Below are 17,133 nucleotides of genomic sequence, written 5' to 3' on the forward strand. Positions count from 1 at the left end.
GGTGGGAACTGGTATGTTACGATTTAAAATATATTTTTGGTGCTTTTTGCCCTTCGGGAGTTGGCATCACTGACGAGGAGAAAATCTCTCACATATACAGATAAATGATATGCTGAAACAATGAGCAACCAGAAACCAGACGAGAGCAGTGATGTTTCTCTGACTCGAATAAGACTATGTGTTGTGTTTTGTTATTGTAACAGATGTAAGTGAAACTTAGTTGTGTCTACCTACTTGTTATGTTCGCCTGGTAGAATGTGAAATTTTTTATTATTTATGTTGAAAATGGATTTAATGTTGCTTGTACTCAGATAGTGATCATCACATACATAGTTCATACTATTTTTAATTTATTATAATAAACATATCGATCAATACTTCCTAAAGAAGCAATTCAAATATTGAAGAAAAACAAATAAAATACCTATAGAAGACCCCAAGCTCGAAAAAAACAGAAATTAGATTTTGACAAAATTTTCTGTAGAAATATAATATTGACAAGATTTTCTATAATATCTTTAAAATTTTTAATTTTCATATTAGGTCATACTATCAAAGTTCATTGTCAGTAAGTTCTCCCTTGTTCCCTTGTTGGTGCATGCTAAAATCGTTAAAACATTTCAAATTCGAAATATTTAATAAATCGAGGGATATTTATAAACCCAGAAAATTGCCGCTACTTACTGAATACTGAAATAAACTTCTAAAATGAAATAATAAAACTGCATACATTTTAATATACAAATCACATTTATTGAAAATATTTGAGAAGACTACTTTTTACAATTTCAACATTAATTTTCCATAAACAAAAAAGACATATGTTGCAATGAAATTTTAGCTCATATTACAATTGTAAAAAAAAATTAAAAAAAAAAAACAAACTTCTAATAAAATAGAATCACAAGTGCTTACAAACGTGTTGGAAAGGATAGTGATAAATGTTTGAATAGTTTTTGCTTATTTATTTTCAAACAAGAAACTACCACTCAAGTATTAAGGATGATGGTACGGTCACACTGGACAAAGAAATATCTGAGAGAAAATTGGTCCTAAACATTTTCTAAGATCATTTTGGAAATAAATAAACACCATTTCGAAAACATGCTACTACCAGATATTAGCATGGTTATTGGTATATAGCGATGAATTCGTTTTTGATTTGTGTCAAATATTTTTTAGACTGACCATCTCCTGATTATTAATAAATTAAACACGTTTTTTTAAATATGTTCATTAAGTAGTTACTAAAAAACTATATAAATTAAAAAAAGTATTTAAGACACATCAATTATTAGGGAGTATACTTAGAAAGGGTGTATAGTGAATGTAGACTATTTCTATTTATATTCGTGATATGATTGTTACTACGGCATTAGATTTATGTTTTGTATAAATATGATGCTGTTAATTAACATATTAAAATATAAGAAATAAAAAATAAAATATTCTACTTAAAAATAATTTTAAGAATTTTCTATAAAAAAAGAAAGAAAATGTAAATATCATCATTAATTGTACAACATATTGCGGAAAATGCTGATTATTTTTCTTAATACCGATAACATATTCGGAAAGTTTTCATTTCCTAATTTGTTGTTTCAGCGAATACATCCAGGAGGAATAACGTTAGGTAATATACACAATTATTTGTGTTTGTCATTCGGCTTTGCTCGAACCTGCGGAAATCCTTATAGTGTTGTGGAAGTTACTGTGCTAACACCATGAACTAGAATGGTGGGTGGTAATTCAGCTGTTAACTCCGTTAGCAACTCCATATAACGGACACTGCGTTCACTAAAGTTGGGCGAATCTATTTGCGGAGGAGCAGCCAAATAGATAAAGGAGAGAGCTGTTTGGTCTGAACGTTCGCGTACAATTTGATTTGCTCTGCAAAAAAATGGTAAAATGGATATTTAATAAAATAAAAAATATATAAATAAACTTTATTTTTAATTTAATCGTTTAATTTCGTAGACAAAATCCTGTTAAAGTTCGCAGTTGCTTTTATTACTATGATTTTCTATTACTATGGTTTTACATTATTCGTAGGTTCAGGGTAGACAGAGTTTAGGTGAATAAGTTTGTCATTCCGTTTTTTGTAACACATCGAAATATCGATTTCCGTCTTTATATCGGTCCATGTTTTGGTATAGGCCCCATATAGACCGATCTCCTGATTTTACTTCTTGGGCTTCTATAATCCGTAGGTTTTATCCAATTTGCCTGAAATTGGAAATCTAGAGGTATTATGGAACCATAAAGACGTGTGTCAAAAATGGTGAGTATCGGACCATGTTTTGTTATAGCCTTCTAGAATCCGTAGGTTTTATCCAATTTGCCTGAAATTTGAAATATAAAGGTATTTTACGTCCATAGAGAGGTGCGCCAAAAATGGTGAGTATCGGTCCATGTTTTGGTATAGCCCTTGGGCTTATAGAATCCGTAGTTTTTATGAGTATCGGTCCATGTTTTGATATAGCCCCCATATAGACTTACAAGAGATGTTAATGATTCCTCTAAAACTCAAACAAAAATAGTTCTTATAAATCCAGAATCGATACAGTCTTCATAGGTAAAATCTTTAAATTTATCTTCGGGAAGTGTACTTGTTGAACTGCTCTGCTTGGGAGAATATCTGTCATCAAACCCCCTGACATTTCAAAGGAAACTATAATATTTGATTCATGGTGGTGGGTATTTAAGATTCGGCCCGGCCGAACTTATGTTTTCGTATACTTGTTTTATTCTTACCTTTGCATATATAGCAATGAACGATTGAGATTATCTTCAGTTACAATTTCATTTGTAATTTCCGCAGATTGTGTGAATTGTTTCAGTATACGAGAATGACGTGTGAATTCAGTATCGCGAGCCCATTCCTGAATCTATAATAAAAAATATAATAAACGAAAAACGTATATATGTACGTTCAGCAGATATATTAAAAACATACCTCAACTATTTGTGCATTAATTCTCAATGATTTAAGAGTTTGCTCCAATTTCATACGAGAGAAAATTTCCATTTGTGGCAAATTAGGATCGTGAGTATCGAATTGTACTGGAGCTACGCTGGTATTGTTCGTTTCACAGAGGAAGACACGCAAGGTTAGATGTTTCCATTTGGCTAACATTATCACTGCAAGTTGCATCATAAACAGAGATACAACATCAAACGGATTTTCCGTTTTGGGATCGAATACATTGATTGGCCACACATCAATATATTTCATATGTTTGCTCCTGAAATTAATTTTATAATATATAATATAGTTTTCCATTTATAAATATATGCAAACTTACTTTGCAATAAAGTGTTTATCCAAACGATGAAAATGACGACACAAACATAAATTCTTTTTCATACGCAGTATATCACTAATAATTTCTACGTATTCGGTAACCTCGATGTGCTTTTCTTCGCCATCTCTTCGTATGGGGAAATTTTGCATATCGCCCGTATTGAAGCCATCTGTTTTATAGGGAGATGAGGAACTAAAAACAAAACGAATAATTATCAAAAAATTAGTAAAACGATCAAATATAAATAAGAAATATTGGCGTTAATCATAGTAACATTATATTCGAAGCAAATCCCTATACATATATTATAAGAAAATGCTTATATATTGCCAAATTGTATGCTCTCTTGAAGGATATAACTCACAACTGCATTATTTCTTTTGTGTTTAGAGTCATAGATGGAAACGCAGCTTTAAGCAACTCAATATTGTTTTATGTGAAGCCTGGTATGCACCTCTAGCGAAAATTTCGTTTATGTGCCAATAACACAGTTTTGCTATCTATTTCTTATGGTTAGCAAAATGTAAACAATCGATAATAACGCCTCACGGAATTTTCGTTTGCAAATAAATAGCATTTCTTATGGTTAGCGGATATTTCGGCTAGAGTTGCTTACCGGCCTTAATAGGGGGCGTATGTACAATTACAATGGGAGGCAAAAGTATACGTTGGACAGGAATGTTGTTTGAAAGGAATTATTTTGGGTAACAGTAACATAGAATTAATAAAAATTAAATCTATCTAGAACCGATGACAGTGATGTAGTTTGGAGAGGCCATACGTTTTCTCATAAAACTCTTGAATTCAGCCACCACTATAGTTGATGCAGAGCTGCATAAATTTTGGGTCTAGCCAAGCCATTTATTTTGAAACATTTTATTTTGAAATATATATTTTAACTTAGCATATTATGGTGATAAATCTTACCTTTGGAAGAAATCTTTGGGTGCTTCATTATCATAGAAACCCAAAACAATGGTGTTTGGTTTCATTGCTCCTATTCCAGATAAACGAATCAAATGTTGTACACCTTCGCGCACAGATTTTGCTAAGGTCGTTTCTGCAAAGGCTTTCACGCGCATATGATCTACAAACGATAACCATTGTTGATTATCATCTGCTGTGGCATCATCAAGGTCAGTATGACTTCCAACACGTACATGACCTATAATATAAAGGCCACTCTTTTTCATATCGTTAACAAAATCAACTAAGGGACAACAGGAACGTGGTGACGATACAAGCAGCAACATTTGAGGACGCCAAAACTTTACATGGTCTTTACGTGGATCCAACATAAGGAGATATTTACGAACCTGGAAAGTGTAAAAAATTTTATATAGTATTAAGTCACAATGTTGTGAGCAATACTACATACCTGATGGAACATCAAGGCCTGCGAGATAGATCCCCACTGTGCTGATTGTGTGGCCGGTGAGAACAAATGTAAGGCAATCACCAACAGTAGGCACAATATAATACTTGACGAAGCATAAATTGGATTAATAACAAACATCATGACCAATGTTCCAATTAAGCCAAACAAACACGTATGCCACGTGAAATATTTGAAGAGAGGTCGGAAATTGGGCGCCCCTGTTAACTCTATACCCAAACAAGCTAGATTCGTTGCCAAATACGACAACATGAACAACACGGAATTGATCTGTGCAATCGTATTCAGAGATCCAATCAACAATATACACTCGACCAGTACCCAACTCGATACAACGGCAGCTATAGGATTTCCTTTCCAGGTGCCCTTGAGGATAAAATTTAATAATGAGCCAAAAACTTGATCCTTCGATAATGCTTCCAAAATACGACTTGAGCCAATGAGATTACTTAAACCGGTGGAAAATGTGGCTGTTAATATGCCAATAGCAGTAAATGGTGGCCAAAAGTTTACATACAACAGGAACAAATAATTATTTTGCATTGTTTCATGTGGGGTGGTGAAGGCCATTAGGAACGAGAGGATTACATAGGAAACGAAAGTAAATGCTACAGCCGATAGTGTTCCTAGGGGTATACTTTTCGAAGGGCTCTTTAATTCGCCTGACATATTGGCTCCAGCCATGATTCCAGTAACACCAGCAAACAGGACACCAAATGTTGTAGCAAAATCAACCATTTTCCCCTTTGAGGTATAATCCTCGCTATAACTTTCCGCCAAATTATTTGAAAGTGTAGTAGCATTCAGACCAGTGTATATTAATTTTGTGGTAGTTCTATTTATAAGATCATTATTATCGGGAATTTGCACCTGAAAAAGACACAGAAAAAAAAATTGTGCAAATTAAATACAATCTGAGATATTGAGATCCAAATCGAGTAATATCAAATTAAAAACAATTTCTGTGATACTTGAATCCAAATCGAATAATATCGACCCTATTCCGCACTTTTTTTTTTTTTTTTTTTGGATCAACAAAAACTCTCAAAGAAATCCATACTTTCCTAAATTTTGAAAATGGCTATTTTTGTCATTTTAAAATTTTTTAAATGTCTACTTTCAACAATAGGGACTTTACGATTTTTTTATTAAGTTGAACTTGTGATCGTTAGATATAGGCCTACAACACCAATTGAATATAATATTCTATCATTATCATTAAAAGAAGTAATCCATGGCTGATGGAAAGGTTTATATTTCTCCTAGCGAATCATATCAGAAAAACTATGATCACATATACATAGGGAATTTAATTCAATGTTTTCCGATACTAGTTTAAACGTGACAATATAGAAATATATACAACACTACATATCTTATCAATTTAGATATGAATCATTGTTCAGGTTTAATTCATTTTAATTTTTGGTTCATTTTCTTCATATTTCTCACATTATTGTTATTGTTTTTTTATTTTTCAAAACTGAAATTGGTGACCCAAAATCTAAAAACTGCAATATTATAATAATAGATAAAACATGAGTAATGCCAGCAATAGTAGAAATAGGTTCATAGACAACAAATAACAGACACAGCTTAATATACAATTATTTATGATAAGTGAAAGGGTATTAAACGAAGGCAAATATAGGAAATGATAAAACTACCAAAACACAAATGCATATTTTATTTCAACATACATATTTCTAGTTTCTTTTTTTTTTTATTAATTAACATTTTACCATTTTGATTACTTACTTCTTTAGGTCCCTCGACGAGGAAACTTATGTATGTAGCAAATAGGCATACAGTCACTATTCCCAAAATTAGTACCGATGTCTTGGCAAAAAGTGAGGCTCCGATAAGGCATACGAGCAGCATTGATGTATTGATTAGAGTACAAAATAAGAAACTCCACCATGGTCCATTGGGTAGAAAACCTTCTTCTCCGGCAAAATATCCGCCAGGTCCAAAATTATTCATGATACCTTCAACACAACCCGATATTGCCATAGCACAGCCAACAACATTTGCCAAAAAGAATAGCGTACCTATAGAACCACCGAATTCCAGCCCTAGGGTACGACTTATCATGACTACGAATGCATAAGAGTTCTACCATTAATAAAGCAGGAATAAGAAATGATATTTTCCAGTACTTACAATATACCCCACCACCTTCGACAGCGCCATTTGTTGAAATTGCACATACAGACGCCACAGTAAATAGTAATATAATATATGCAATTACAAATTGTAAAAGTGTTACATATAATCCAGCATTGCCAACAATGAAACCTGAAAATTGGACACAAAAAAATATATCCTATATTACTCATAAAAAAAAATATTTCGTTATTTTTTTAACAAAACAAAAACTGAAAATGTCTATAAAAATATTACCAAATATTAAAATTATTGTAGTTTTTTATTTTTATTCGATCTTTTAGACTTTTTTAATAAATTATAACGTTTTTTTCCAACTCGAAATGTTTGTTTAGTAATTTTCTTTATTTTTCCTAATAGCTTAAGATTATCATAATGAATGGCTTCTGCTCGTCGTAATGGCAATATAAAATACTTTTAAATTTTAAATAGTTCAAGAGTTAAACATTAATGCTTTTTTCATGTCTAATGGCCAGTTTCTCATCCTCCTATTAATACTTAGCCGGAGGATAGACCACCGGTTGGTAAAATTTTGTATGGGATCAGCTGTTTTATCGACACGATAAATAATAAGAAGACTTTGAGAAACCGGCCATAAGTAGAGTTTTTCCTTGATTTCTCTTTCGAGTTTTAATAAAAAAAAAACATTTGTGTTTTCTCAAGCTCGATGTATTTATTTAATATTTTATCTGTAATATTTCGCTAGTATAACATTGAATAGCTTCTTCCCCTGATAAAAGCAGTATTAAATATTTATTTATTTTTAACTTGATCAAGAGATAAACATTTTAATGCGTTATTTCTAGTGTGGATATATGTATATACACAATTCATTAAAAAATTCCATTTTACCAAAAATTAAAAGGAAAATACCAATTTTCAATAGTAGACAACTAGACTATTTCGAAAAAAAATATTTGCATTTTCTCTTTAAAATACACCCCTACCCCAAACAAATTCATATTAAAAAATTAAATGTTAAACAACTTGTTGTAAAGTAGATTTGTTGAATGCCGTTGGTTAATAAAGTTTGAAGATACTTATTTATATGTGGTGCTATATCGATGCCCTCATTCCAGAGTACGCTAAGTCGACTTAGCATGTTTTGATGGAGTTTGCTGTTTTTTCCCAGCAAAAACTCTCATTACCCGGTAATCTTGTAGGTAAGCCGTTTTAAAAAATAATAACCACTTATTAATTGGCATCGCTCCGGATTACATTTACATACGCATGTCTTAGGTGGAAAGTACTTCTCTCCAGGCATACTTTCGGCCATGAAATAAGTAGTGCTTTTAAAGCATATAATAACCTAATATGTAATCACTTATTCGTAGATACACCAAAACTTGTAAAATAGCCACTTATTGGCTCAGGCAACCAAATCTCGAAAATATTGATTTCTATCGCCGATTACAATGGATCAAAATATGTCGAGTAATGTTGTAATACAGAAAAAAGTGCCTTCGAAACCAAAGGAAAAAATATTCATCAATTTAGATTAGCCATTTTATTTGCATTAAGTTAAATTACACTAGTTTACACTGAAAATGTACATTTGATGAGAGTCGACTTTTCTTATGTATTTTGATCTGCTAAATTCGAAAAAATGTTTAAAAATTTTGAGATATCCTGTTATTTTTATTTTTTCGCTCTTTTCTCTCTAAACAAATTATATCTCGAGTTAAAAATGATTATTATATCGATGATCCGATTATATCGTTGTTGGTACTTAAATGAAAGGTATTAAGATGACGAATAATCGTGTATAATTGGATCTGTGATAAGTTAAGTGGTTTAAAATTTTTCGATGCGTAAAGCCAAATTTTCAAAAAATTTACAAAGGACCTTTTCCGCCAGAAAATTATAAACCATTGAAAAAACGTGTGGAAGAGAAGTTCATGATCGTATAGGTGATACTCTAACGTAAATAATAAGATCAACTAGAAGAAAAACGACCGAAAAATGTCGTTCCATAAAAAAAATATTTTTTTTCGAATTCAGCAGATCAAAATACATAAGAAGTGTACATGCATTTTTTATTTTTTTGTAAACTAGTGTTATTGTGTGAAATAGTAAAATTTACTTGCTTCAGTAAGAAAATCCTAAACTGAAAGCAGTTAGAAATAGTTCATTAACTAGAATAAGGCATGGCATTTTACTAATACCGTTTTCTTCGCGGGGTATAAGAATTTACTACTGAACAAGAAAATTTTATTAGCTGATAACAAATCATTCGTAAAAATGAACAAAAACCGAACTAAAACTAAAACCAAATTTGGTAAAATTTCATATAAAATGATAACTCTGACTTCCTTTATTATAGAAAGCTTATCATACATACGAATAACACTTAGCATAGAAAAATATTTCAGTTCATTCGTACTAAGAAGTATTCAATCCTTTCAATCCTATTTTTATTAAGCCAACTGGCTAAAAATTTGAGAATAACAATTCGAAAATTATTAGGCATTATAACTCATCGCAATGTAATGCAACGTGTAATGCCAATTGTAATGAGATGTGGTTACCTAGTTTTTGCTGGGTTTATTCGGATTGATGTGAATTGCATCCTGCCAAAAGTTCGAATTTATTGGAAATTTCTATCAATAGTTATTGTTAATATTGTACTTAGCCTGTGTCTAAAGTTTTAAAAAATGTCCAATCCAAAAAGGGCAAAAAACTTTGTTCGGTCTAAAGTGGTCTAAGTCATTTTTAGCCATACTACTAAAAAAAAATATAAAAAATATGATTTTAAGATCGAAAATAAGGGAATTTCCACCTTATATGGGTTTTGAGAAATTTCAAAAAACAAAAGTTGTTTATTGTTTCTTGTAAAATTCACTTTTTAGACTTAGCGCACTTTGGAATGTAGACATCGATATCTAAATCCAAACCGTATTAACTGATATTTTACCGTTCTAAGGAAAATAAAGATTTTGAAAATATGTATGTGGATAAATGGCAAAATTTATTAAAAGTGTTTTACCTTAATATGTTCCTATTTTTCCTGAACTCATGATTCGTCATTGTGTCCATGCCAAATGTCATGGATTATCGCATAAAAGACACAAAGAGATTGAAAGGCAGACAGACAGGCAAACAACCAGGCCTAAATCAGCAGGTTATTCTTAGTCAATGGGGAAAAGATCTATATCATTTTCATCCAAGCCATCAAATTCGATTTAACATTTATGGTTTGGATTTATATATAGATTAACTTAAACAAAATCGTCCCAATGCTTCGACAGTATAAAATATAGTCACAGGCCTATAAATTCCCTACCGTTTTCGTAATTGAAAAGTTTCAATAGAAATTGTATCAACATTTGTGTACAAAGAACTTTGATCTAAGGAGGAGCTTTTTCTTTATTTTCTTAATGGACTTTAGGTATGACGAAATTTATTTGAAATAACTCATTCACATTCTGTGGTGAAAATATAATTAATCAATTATCAAATTTCATCGGAAAACACACAAAAAAGAATTAACTCGTAATCTAACAAATGAATAGGTATATAATATAGCACACAGTGGCCTTTAGAATGGGGTTTAATGCCCAGTAAAGAAATTTGGATGTTCTTCCCAAGTCATTAATTTTAATGTACAAAAATATTTTTCTGCAGGCATAACCATAAAAACTATTCCAACTTTAATACGAGCCTACTGGACATGAAGATTAAGGAATTGATTGTTCATGGAGCTATTGAAAAGGAAACGTCAGATACCAATCCCACAAGCCTGGATAGATAAATATTCCTTTGCTGGTCAATGCAAGTTTCCATAGCCGTTAGTGTAGATCCGGTGGGGTTAAATGATGTAATTAATTTCCTAAACAAATTGCATACGATAATTATTATTATTTATTTATTGTATCACATACAACAAGATTTGCAATCCTATAATAACAGTACATGAAAGGTTCTATAGCAATTGTCCACAAATTGCTAATAAATCTAACATGAATTATTCCTCATAAAAATTATTCGTTTTATGCTGTTTTCGCAATAAATTTTAATTTTCTAAATTTTATCGGTTATAAGAGATTATGGGGACAATTAATATCCTGGATATTACAAAAAAATTGAAAAATGCACCAATCATTTTCTTGGCAGACATCTAATTTGTAAAAAGTAGTAGCATAATTCCAAAAATATTTAGATAGAGATTGAAATGGAAAAAAAGTTTTGTTTCTTCCTTATTTTTTCAAAAGAAATACGAAATACTGATATAACGTCGCAACTAAAGAACTAATGCAAAATCAATGCAGCGTATGCTTAAAAAGGTAAAACATCTTAAACACAAAAAAAGTAAAACATCCTAAATAACACAAACATCTTAAATAACGAAAATCCCGCGATTTCGGGCGGATTTTTTTCCGAATGACAGCCCTAGTAGTGATACACACCACCCCCACATTGTGGATACCACAGTGCCATCATCAATCAATGCAAATGACTAATAATACTAGCTCTAAATAAATGCGATAAAAAATTTGCCATATCAAGAAAAATACTGGATAGCTTACCAACACGAATGAATACCAAAGCACTAAACATGGATAGAGCAACAGGACTGAAAACGCCTGCAAAAGTTCCCAAAGTTCTGCCACTGCGATCGGGGTCCCGCATTCCAAATTCCACATAACCGTGGTCCTCAGCATTCTGCGTGCTTGGTCTTCTCTCAGCTACTCCATTGCCAGATCCAAAAAGTGTTCCAATCGATCCAAACATTGATGAGGGCCTTCCTCGAGGGGCTGCTATCGGCGCAGTTTCCGGATCACCATTTATACTGGTTTGCGAATTCATTTTGTTTTTTCAAAGCATCTAATTATTTTGGAAATTGTTTATTGCGACTAAACGAAGGGAAATATGGAATCAGCTGATGGCTAGTTTTCCGAATCAGATCAAAGTAAATTAATAATGTAGCACATCAATCGTTAAAAAGACAAGAGACGCCCACAATAGGAACAAAAAACAACGTTTGCTTTTTCCCTTGTATGACGACACAATACGAAGTCTTTTGTTTGAATACAAATTTGTATGTTTGGCTTTGGAGGCTGACTAATTCACATATGTACACCAATATATGAAGCTAAGCGTATTATTCAGAGCGAAATTTGGCATTTAATTACGTTGCACGAGAGAAAGTTGAACAATTATTTTTGCGACAATTCTGGTGTGTAAAACTTTAAATTCAAACAACTTAGATTTATGCACTTCCACAACAACTTACAACCTCCAGCTAAAACACACAAAATAGAACTGCTAGCTCCAAACCCCCAACTAGAGTAACCAGCAGTACAATGAATTCTCCCCAAACTGGGGTTCTTCGCAAATAGGGATAGCAATGCGTGATAAAACTTATAGGTAATGTAAAATAAACAGCTAGTACAACTTAATAAGCTGATTGATATTTTGATATGAGAATTGTGTTGCGATTAGGGCTGTCATTCGGGATCGATTTTTAGAAATCCCAGGATTCGGGATTGTTCTACATTAACCCAATTTAGTTTAATTCAATTTTATTAACAAAAAACAACAAATGAACATAAGAATAAATTAAAAAGCAATTTTAAATTGCTATCATACTTAACGAACACTTAGTCCAACTCAACATTATGAAGAAAGGAAAAATAAAAATATTATGACAAAAATAAATGAAAAAAAGCAATTTCATATCGCTATCTTATGCGCCTTGCAGACTATAAGTTTATCCGGACGACAGTCGTCGTGTCAAACATATCCCATATATTGGCCACATCCCTGCCAACATTTTTTGTATTTGGGGCGCTTCTGAGAATCCCCACTACGTTGAAAACAGTTGTATACGATATCCAAAACTACTCGGAAAAGCACCGTCACTATTGAGAAGTTGTACCACGCCAGGTTGCTACAAAAAAGTATCGCATGAGTGCAATTATTAGGTGCCCTTCTGGATACATTTAGAAGGACGCTAATAAGAGCGCCTTCAAACAATCAGAAAAAGTGCATGTTAAGATAGTTGTAAAAGAATCATTGTGGTCAAGTAAAACACAATTGTTTATTAATTTTATTAAACATTTATAAATTCTCATAAATATAACATTTATACGACTATCACATCACATTTAACATGTTTTTATGCATTAATAAAAGATTGATGTTGAGTTACAAGTTGCAAGTTACATGTTGTGTCTATCAGCCAGTGCTTTTATTCCCAATGGAGGCAGCGTGTCTGGAAAAATATTCGGAAAACTATCACTTTATTCCATTTGGAAAGTCAAAAATTGTTCACCAATATACCTTTCACAATTTTAAGCGAAATAACTATGTTTTCAGCACTTCATTATCATTTTTATTTAAATAAATTATGAGAAGCTAGTTGTGCTTGGTGTTTCACAAAATATAAAATGATTCTTGTAACAATAGTGATGGCAAATTACTTGCATGCGAATAGTGATGGCAAAATACTATCACAGTTGGCGATTGTTGCAGTGTCACTTACGAGTCTGTGGTAGCGATGAGGATGAAATGGAACTTTGAAATGCTGGCAGGGCTGTGTCAATACTTGTCGTATACGCGTTTGGTTCGATGAACGAAAAGTATGGACCTAACACCGTAATTGGTTTGATGTGCTCAGTAGCCAATTCCCCATCTTCCTACGTGTATTGTCTTTGATTCAAAGGAACTTATCGCTTAAGGCCGGTATGCACCTCTAGCGAAAAATTTAATTCCCATAAGAAATGCATTGATATTTATGCTAACGAAATTTTCGGTAGCGTTCAATTTCGTAAGCTGGTACGCACCTCTAATGAAAATAACAAGGTTGTCAAAAGCATAATTTGGCAGCAAACATTTAATTTATTACAATCATTGCGTGCGTAAAAGTTTTAAAAGGTCTGTAAATAATAAACAATTTATTTGAGGAATATTTGGAACCTATATTAACAATTTTTAAAAGCGATTAGCTGGTTTAAAATTTGTATACACAGCCATGTTGTAGACTTAAATAAATTTTTGCTACCGAAAATTTCGCTAGAGGTGCATACCGGCCTTTACATAGATTTTTGCATGGCTGAATAAAGAGGTTGAATCACGATTACAAAAACAAAAAATTCAATATGTTGTTTAATTCAATATGTTTGTGATTGTGAAGTGGATAATTCATCCAAGGAACGCCGATATGAGACAAATAAGAATAGAAAACCCACCAAAGTTAAAAATGGAAGTCAGTCAAATGGCTCTTCGCCAGCTATTAACAAAAACAGTTCATGATGCAATTTAAAAACTGATGTGGGTGGTGTTTTGCGACTGGAATATGTTATCAAGATACTAAAGTCATCTTCGAATAATTCTGCAGCTATGAATGCGTGGTTTGGTTTTAGATATATATGCTATGCTGTGTCATTTGGACAGCTGCAAACACCATAAACATATGATTTTGACATCTTAAAATTTTGTCAAAATAAAAAAATTGTAATCATATGGTCTCATGATTTAACCTTCTTCTTCAGTCATGGATTTTCGATGAAATTCCCTGCCAACATTTTTTGAATTTAGGTGCGCTTTGAGAATCCCCATTACGTCGAAAACAATCATATACGACATCAAAAACTCGTCGGAAAAGCGCCGTCACTATTGAGAAGTTGTACCACGCCAAGTTACTACGAAAAAGTTTCTCATCAGTGCAATTATTAGGTGCCTATTTAGATCAATTTCGAAGGACGCCAATAAGAACCCCTGCAAACTATCAGAAAAAGTGCATTTTAAGGTAATTGTAGAAGAATCATTGTGGTCAAGTAAAACACGATTGTGTAGATGTTTATTGATTTGATTAAACATTTATAATTTCTTATAAATATAACATTTTTCGGTTTATCTCATCACATTTAACATAATTTTTTGCATTAATAAAAGAATGATGTTAAGTTTTAAGTAGCAAGTTACATATTGCAGCGTCTATCAGCCAGTTTGTTTATTTTCGATGGAGACAGCGTGCCTGGAAAAAAATTTGAAAAACGATCACTTTATTCTATTTGGAAAGTCGAAAATTGTTCACCATATACCTTTCACAATTTTAAGCGTAATATCTATGTTTTCAGAACTTTATTTTCGTTTTTCTTTAAATAAAATATAACAAGCTGGTTGCGCTTGGCGTTTCACAAAAAATAAAATGGCTCTTCTAACAGTAGTGATGGCAAAATACTTTCATGTACATTTTGTACTTTTTGATATGCTTCCCCCATCACAGTTCGCGATGGTTGTGGTGACATTTACGAGTCTGTGGTAGCGATGAGGATGAAATGGAACTTTGAAATGCTAGCAGGGTTGTCACCTGGGATAAATCCCGTCACGAAATCGCATAATTTTCGGGACGGGATTAATCCCGGGATTTTTTATTTTGGATCCCGGGATTTTTCGGGATCCCGAAAAACTAATTAAAATATGTTAAATTTGTGGCTTTTTAGCATTATTTATTAATAAATTGGTGTCTTCATTAAGTGCAACCGGCCCTTAGATTTCATACCAGACAAATTGATTTAAGAAACATTTATAGTACACCTTGAGTAAGTATTTATTATACATGAGGTATGCTATAACAAGCACAATTCCATAAAAAATCGAAGTAAACGATAATGTCCTCAAGCAATGATAAAAGGTCCGTCGACAATACGGCAAGATCGCGTTTATTTGCAATGATAATAGGTCCGTCGACAATACGACAAGATAGCGTTTATCTGCTAAAAATTTGGATTTAAGAAATCACTTAAAACCATGAAGTACAAAAGGATTAACACAAGTGTACGAAAATATACCTAATCTAATCAAAATCCTTAAAATGTTTTGCTGAATAAGATAGCGATATGAAATTGCTTTTTTTGTCATAATTTTTTATTTTTCTTTTCTTGTTGAGTTGGTGTTCGTTAAGTATTATAGCAATTTGAAATTGCTTTTTAACTTATTCTGTAATGCGCTTTACAGACTATCAGTTATTCCGGACGACAGTGCTCGTGTCGAACATATCCCATATATTGTGCGCATTATAAATTAAGTCCGAAGGCATAATCGATACTGCTGCATGTTTATGGGATCGATAACACATTTACCGATTATTTAGTCATCGCCGACAAGACGTATCGACCCGACACACTGTAAGATTCTTTACAAACACCGACATTCCGTCCGGAATAACTGATAGTCTGTAAAGCGCATAAAGCGCATTACTTTTTAGAGGTGGAGAACTATCGATAGCACTATCGGCACTATCGATTGTTGGGCACTATCGAGCTACTATCGATAGCAGCCAGACATTTTCGATAGTACTATCGATAGTTAGTCGATAGTTTGGCTTTCACATCACCAAATATTTTCCTTTTTTGTGACGTCTGCTGCAGCATTAAAAGGAATGGATCGCTTTCTCCAAAGAGGTATAATGTTTACTTTTAAAGTAGTTCTGAGTTTTGACTATGTGTTGAATTTCAGCTAAACTTCGGAGCTCCATCACAGTCAGTGAGTCGACTATGTCAGGCATGTGATTACAACAGCACAGACTCAGAGAAAGATTTGGTTACCGAGAGAAGAAAGAAAAATAAAATCTTTCAAGTATGGAAATATTTTAAATGATCAGAGGACAAAAAATTTTCAAAGTGCCTTAATTGCGGAAAGGAGTATAAAACGAGCAGAAACACATCGAATTTTCACGACCATATAAAAAGATACCATTCTGGCTTGGAAATTCTAGCCCCTGATTCCAGCTATTTCGGCGGATACTGCCAATATTGCACCGACAAGCAGAATTTGTAGATCGTCAATGCATTCAGTAGCTTCTTATGCGCTTTACAGACTATCAGTTATTCTGGACGACAGTGCTCGTGTCGAACATATCCCATATATTGTGCACATTATAAGTTAAGTCCGAAGGCATAATCGATACTGCTGCATGTTTATGGGATCGATAACACATTTACCGATTATTTAGTCATCGCCGACAAGTCGTATCGATCCGACACACTGTAAGATTCTTTACAAACACCGACATTCCGTCCGGAATAACTGATAGTGTGTAAAGCGCATTACTTTAAAAGAGCCGTTTTGTACGACACAAACATCCCTGCAACATTCATTGAGTACGAAAGAGTATTTAGCAAGGCGGGACAAATTGTTTTCGAGAGGCGAAAAATGTTAACATTATTTTATTTTTAAACCAAACCTTTTGGATCAAATAACATTAATATCGTAAAATATTCTTATTAAAATATTAAACAAATTTTAATTACGAACCAAATA

At 32.7% G+C, this 17,133-nt stretch overlaps 2 protein-coding genes and 2 long non-coding RNA genes across 4 annotated transcripts in view; 2 read left to right on the forward strand and 2 right to left on the reverse strand.

Moving 5' to 3' along the window:
* Positions 1-7,191, forward strand: part of LOC142226648 (uncharacterized) — a 73,538-nt gene extending 66,347 nt beyond the window's left edge. The window contains exon 12 of the transcript XR_012719718.1: positions 6,468-7,191. The gene's annotated coding sequence lies outside the window, so the exon portion shown is untranslated. The remainder of the gene's footprint in view (positions 1-6,467) is intronic.
* Positions 732-12,139, reverse strand: LOC142226647 (solute carrier family 12 member 9). Its single transcript, XM_075296753.1, has 9 exons — positions 11,394-12,139; positions 6,865-6,999; positions 6,460-6,797; positions 4,684-5,571; positions 4,233-4,621; positions 3,306-3,497; positions 2,957-3,245; positions 2,755-2,888; positions 732-1,890 (listed from the first exon to the last, which is right to left on the reverse strand). Exons 1-9 carry the CDS (start codon positions 11,671-11,673, stop codon positions 1,692-1,694), a joined length of 2,844 nt encoding a protein of 947 aa, XP_075152868.1. The 5' UTR covers positions 11,674-12,139; the 3' UTR covers positions 732-1,691.
* A 2,496-nt stretch (positions 12,140-14,635) lies between these two features.
* LOC142224311 (uncharacterized) lies at positions 14,636-15,386 on the reverse strand. The gene is made up of 2 exons (XR_012719116.1): positions 14,913-15,386; positions 14,636-14,845 (listed from the first exon to the last, which is right to left on the reverse strand). It is a non-coding gene; the product is annotated as an uncharacterized LOC142224311 (long non-coding RNA).
* Positions 15,387-16,096: 710 nt separating this feature from the next.
* LOC142224312 (uncharacterized) lies at positions 16,097-17,102 on the forward strand. The gene is made up of 2 exons (XR_012719117.1): positions 16,097-16,274; positions 16,330-17,102. It is a non-coding gene; the product is annotated as an uncharacterized LOC142224312 (long non-coding RNA).
* The last annotated feature ends 31 nt before the right edge of the window (positions 17,103-17,133 follow it).

Source organism: Haematobia irritans, chromosome 2 (assembly GCF_050003625.1).
Source record: "Haematobia irritans isolate KBUSLIRL chromosome 2, ASM5000362v1, whole genome shotgun sequence".
Classification (NCBI taxonomy): domain Eukaryota; kingdom Metazoa; phylum Arthropoda; class Insecta; order Diptera; family Muscidae; genus Haematobia; species Haematobia irritans.

Bases quoted from the DNA above. Each gene is read 5' to 3' on its own strand.
- LOC142226647 (XM_075296753.1), bottom strand. From the start codon at position 11,673: ATGAATTCGCAAACCAGTATAAATGGTGATCCGGAAACTGCGCCGATA. The intron at 5,572-6,459 runs GTAAGTAATCAA...TGTCTTTTTCAG, and splicing joins TCGTCGAGGGACCTAAAGAA to GTGCAAATTCCCGATAATAA. The intron at 3,246-3,305 runs GTAAGTTTGCAT...AATTAATTTCAG, and splicing joins GATAAACACTTTATTGCAAA to GAGCAAACATATGAAATATA.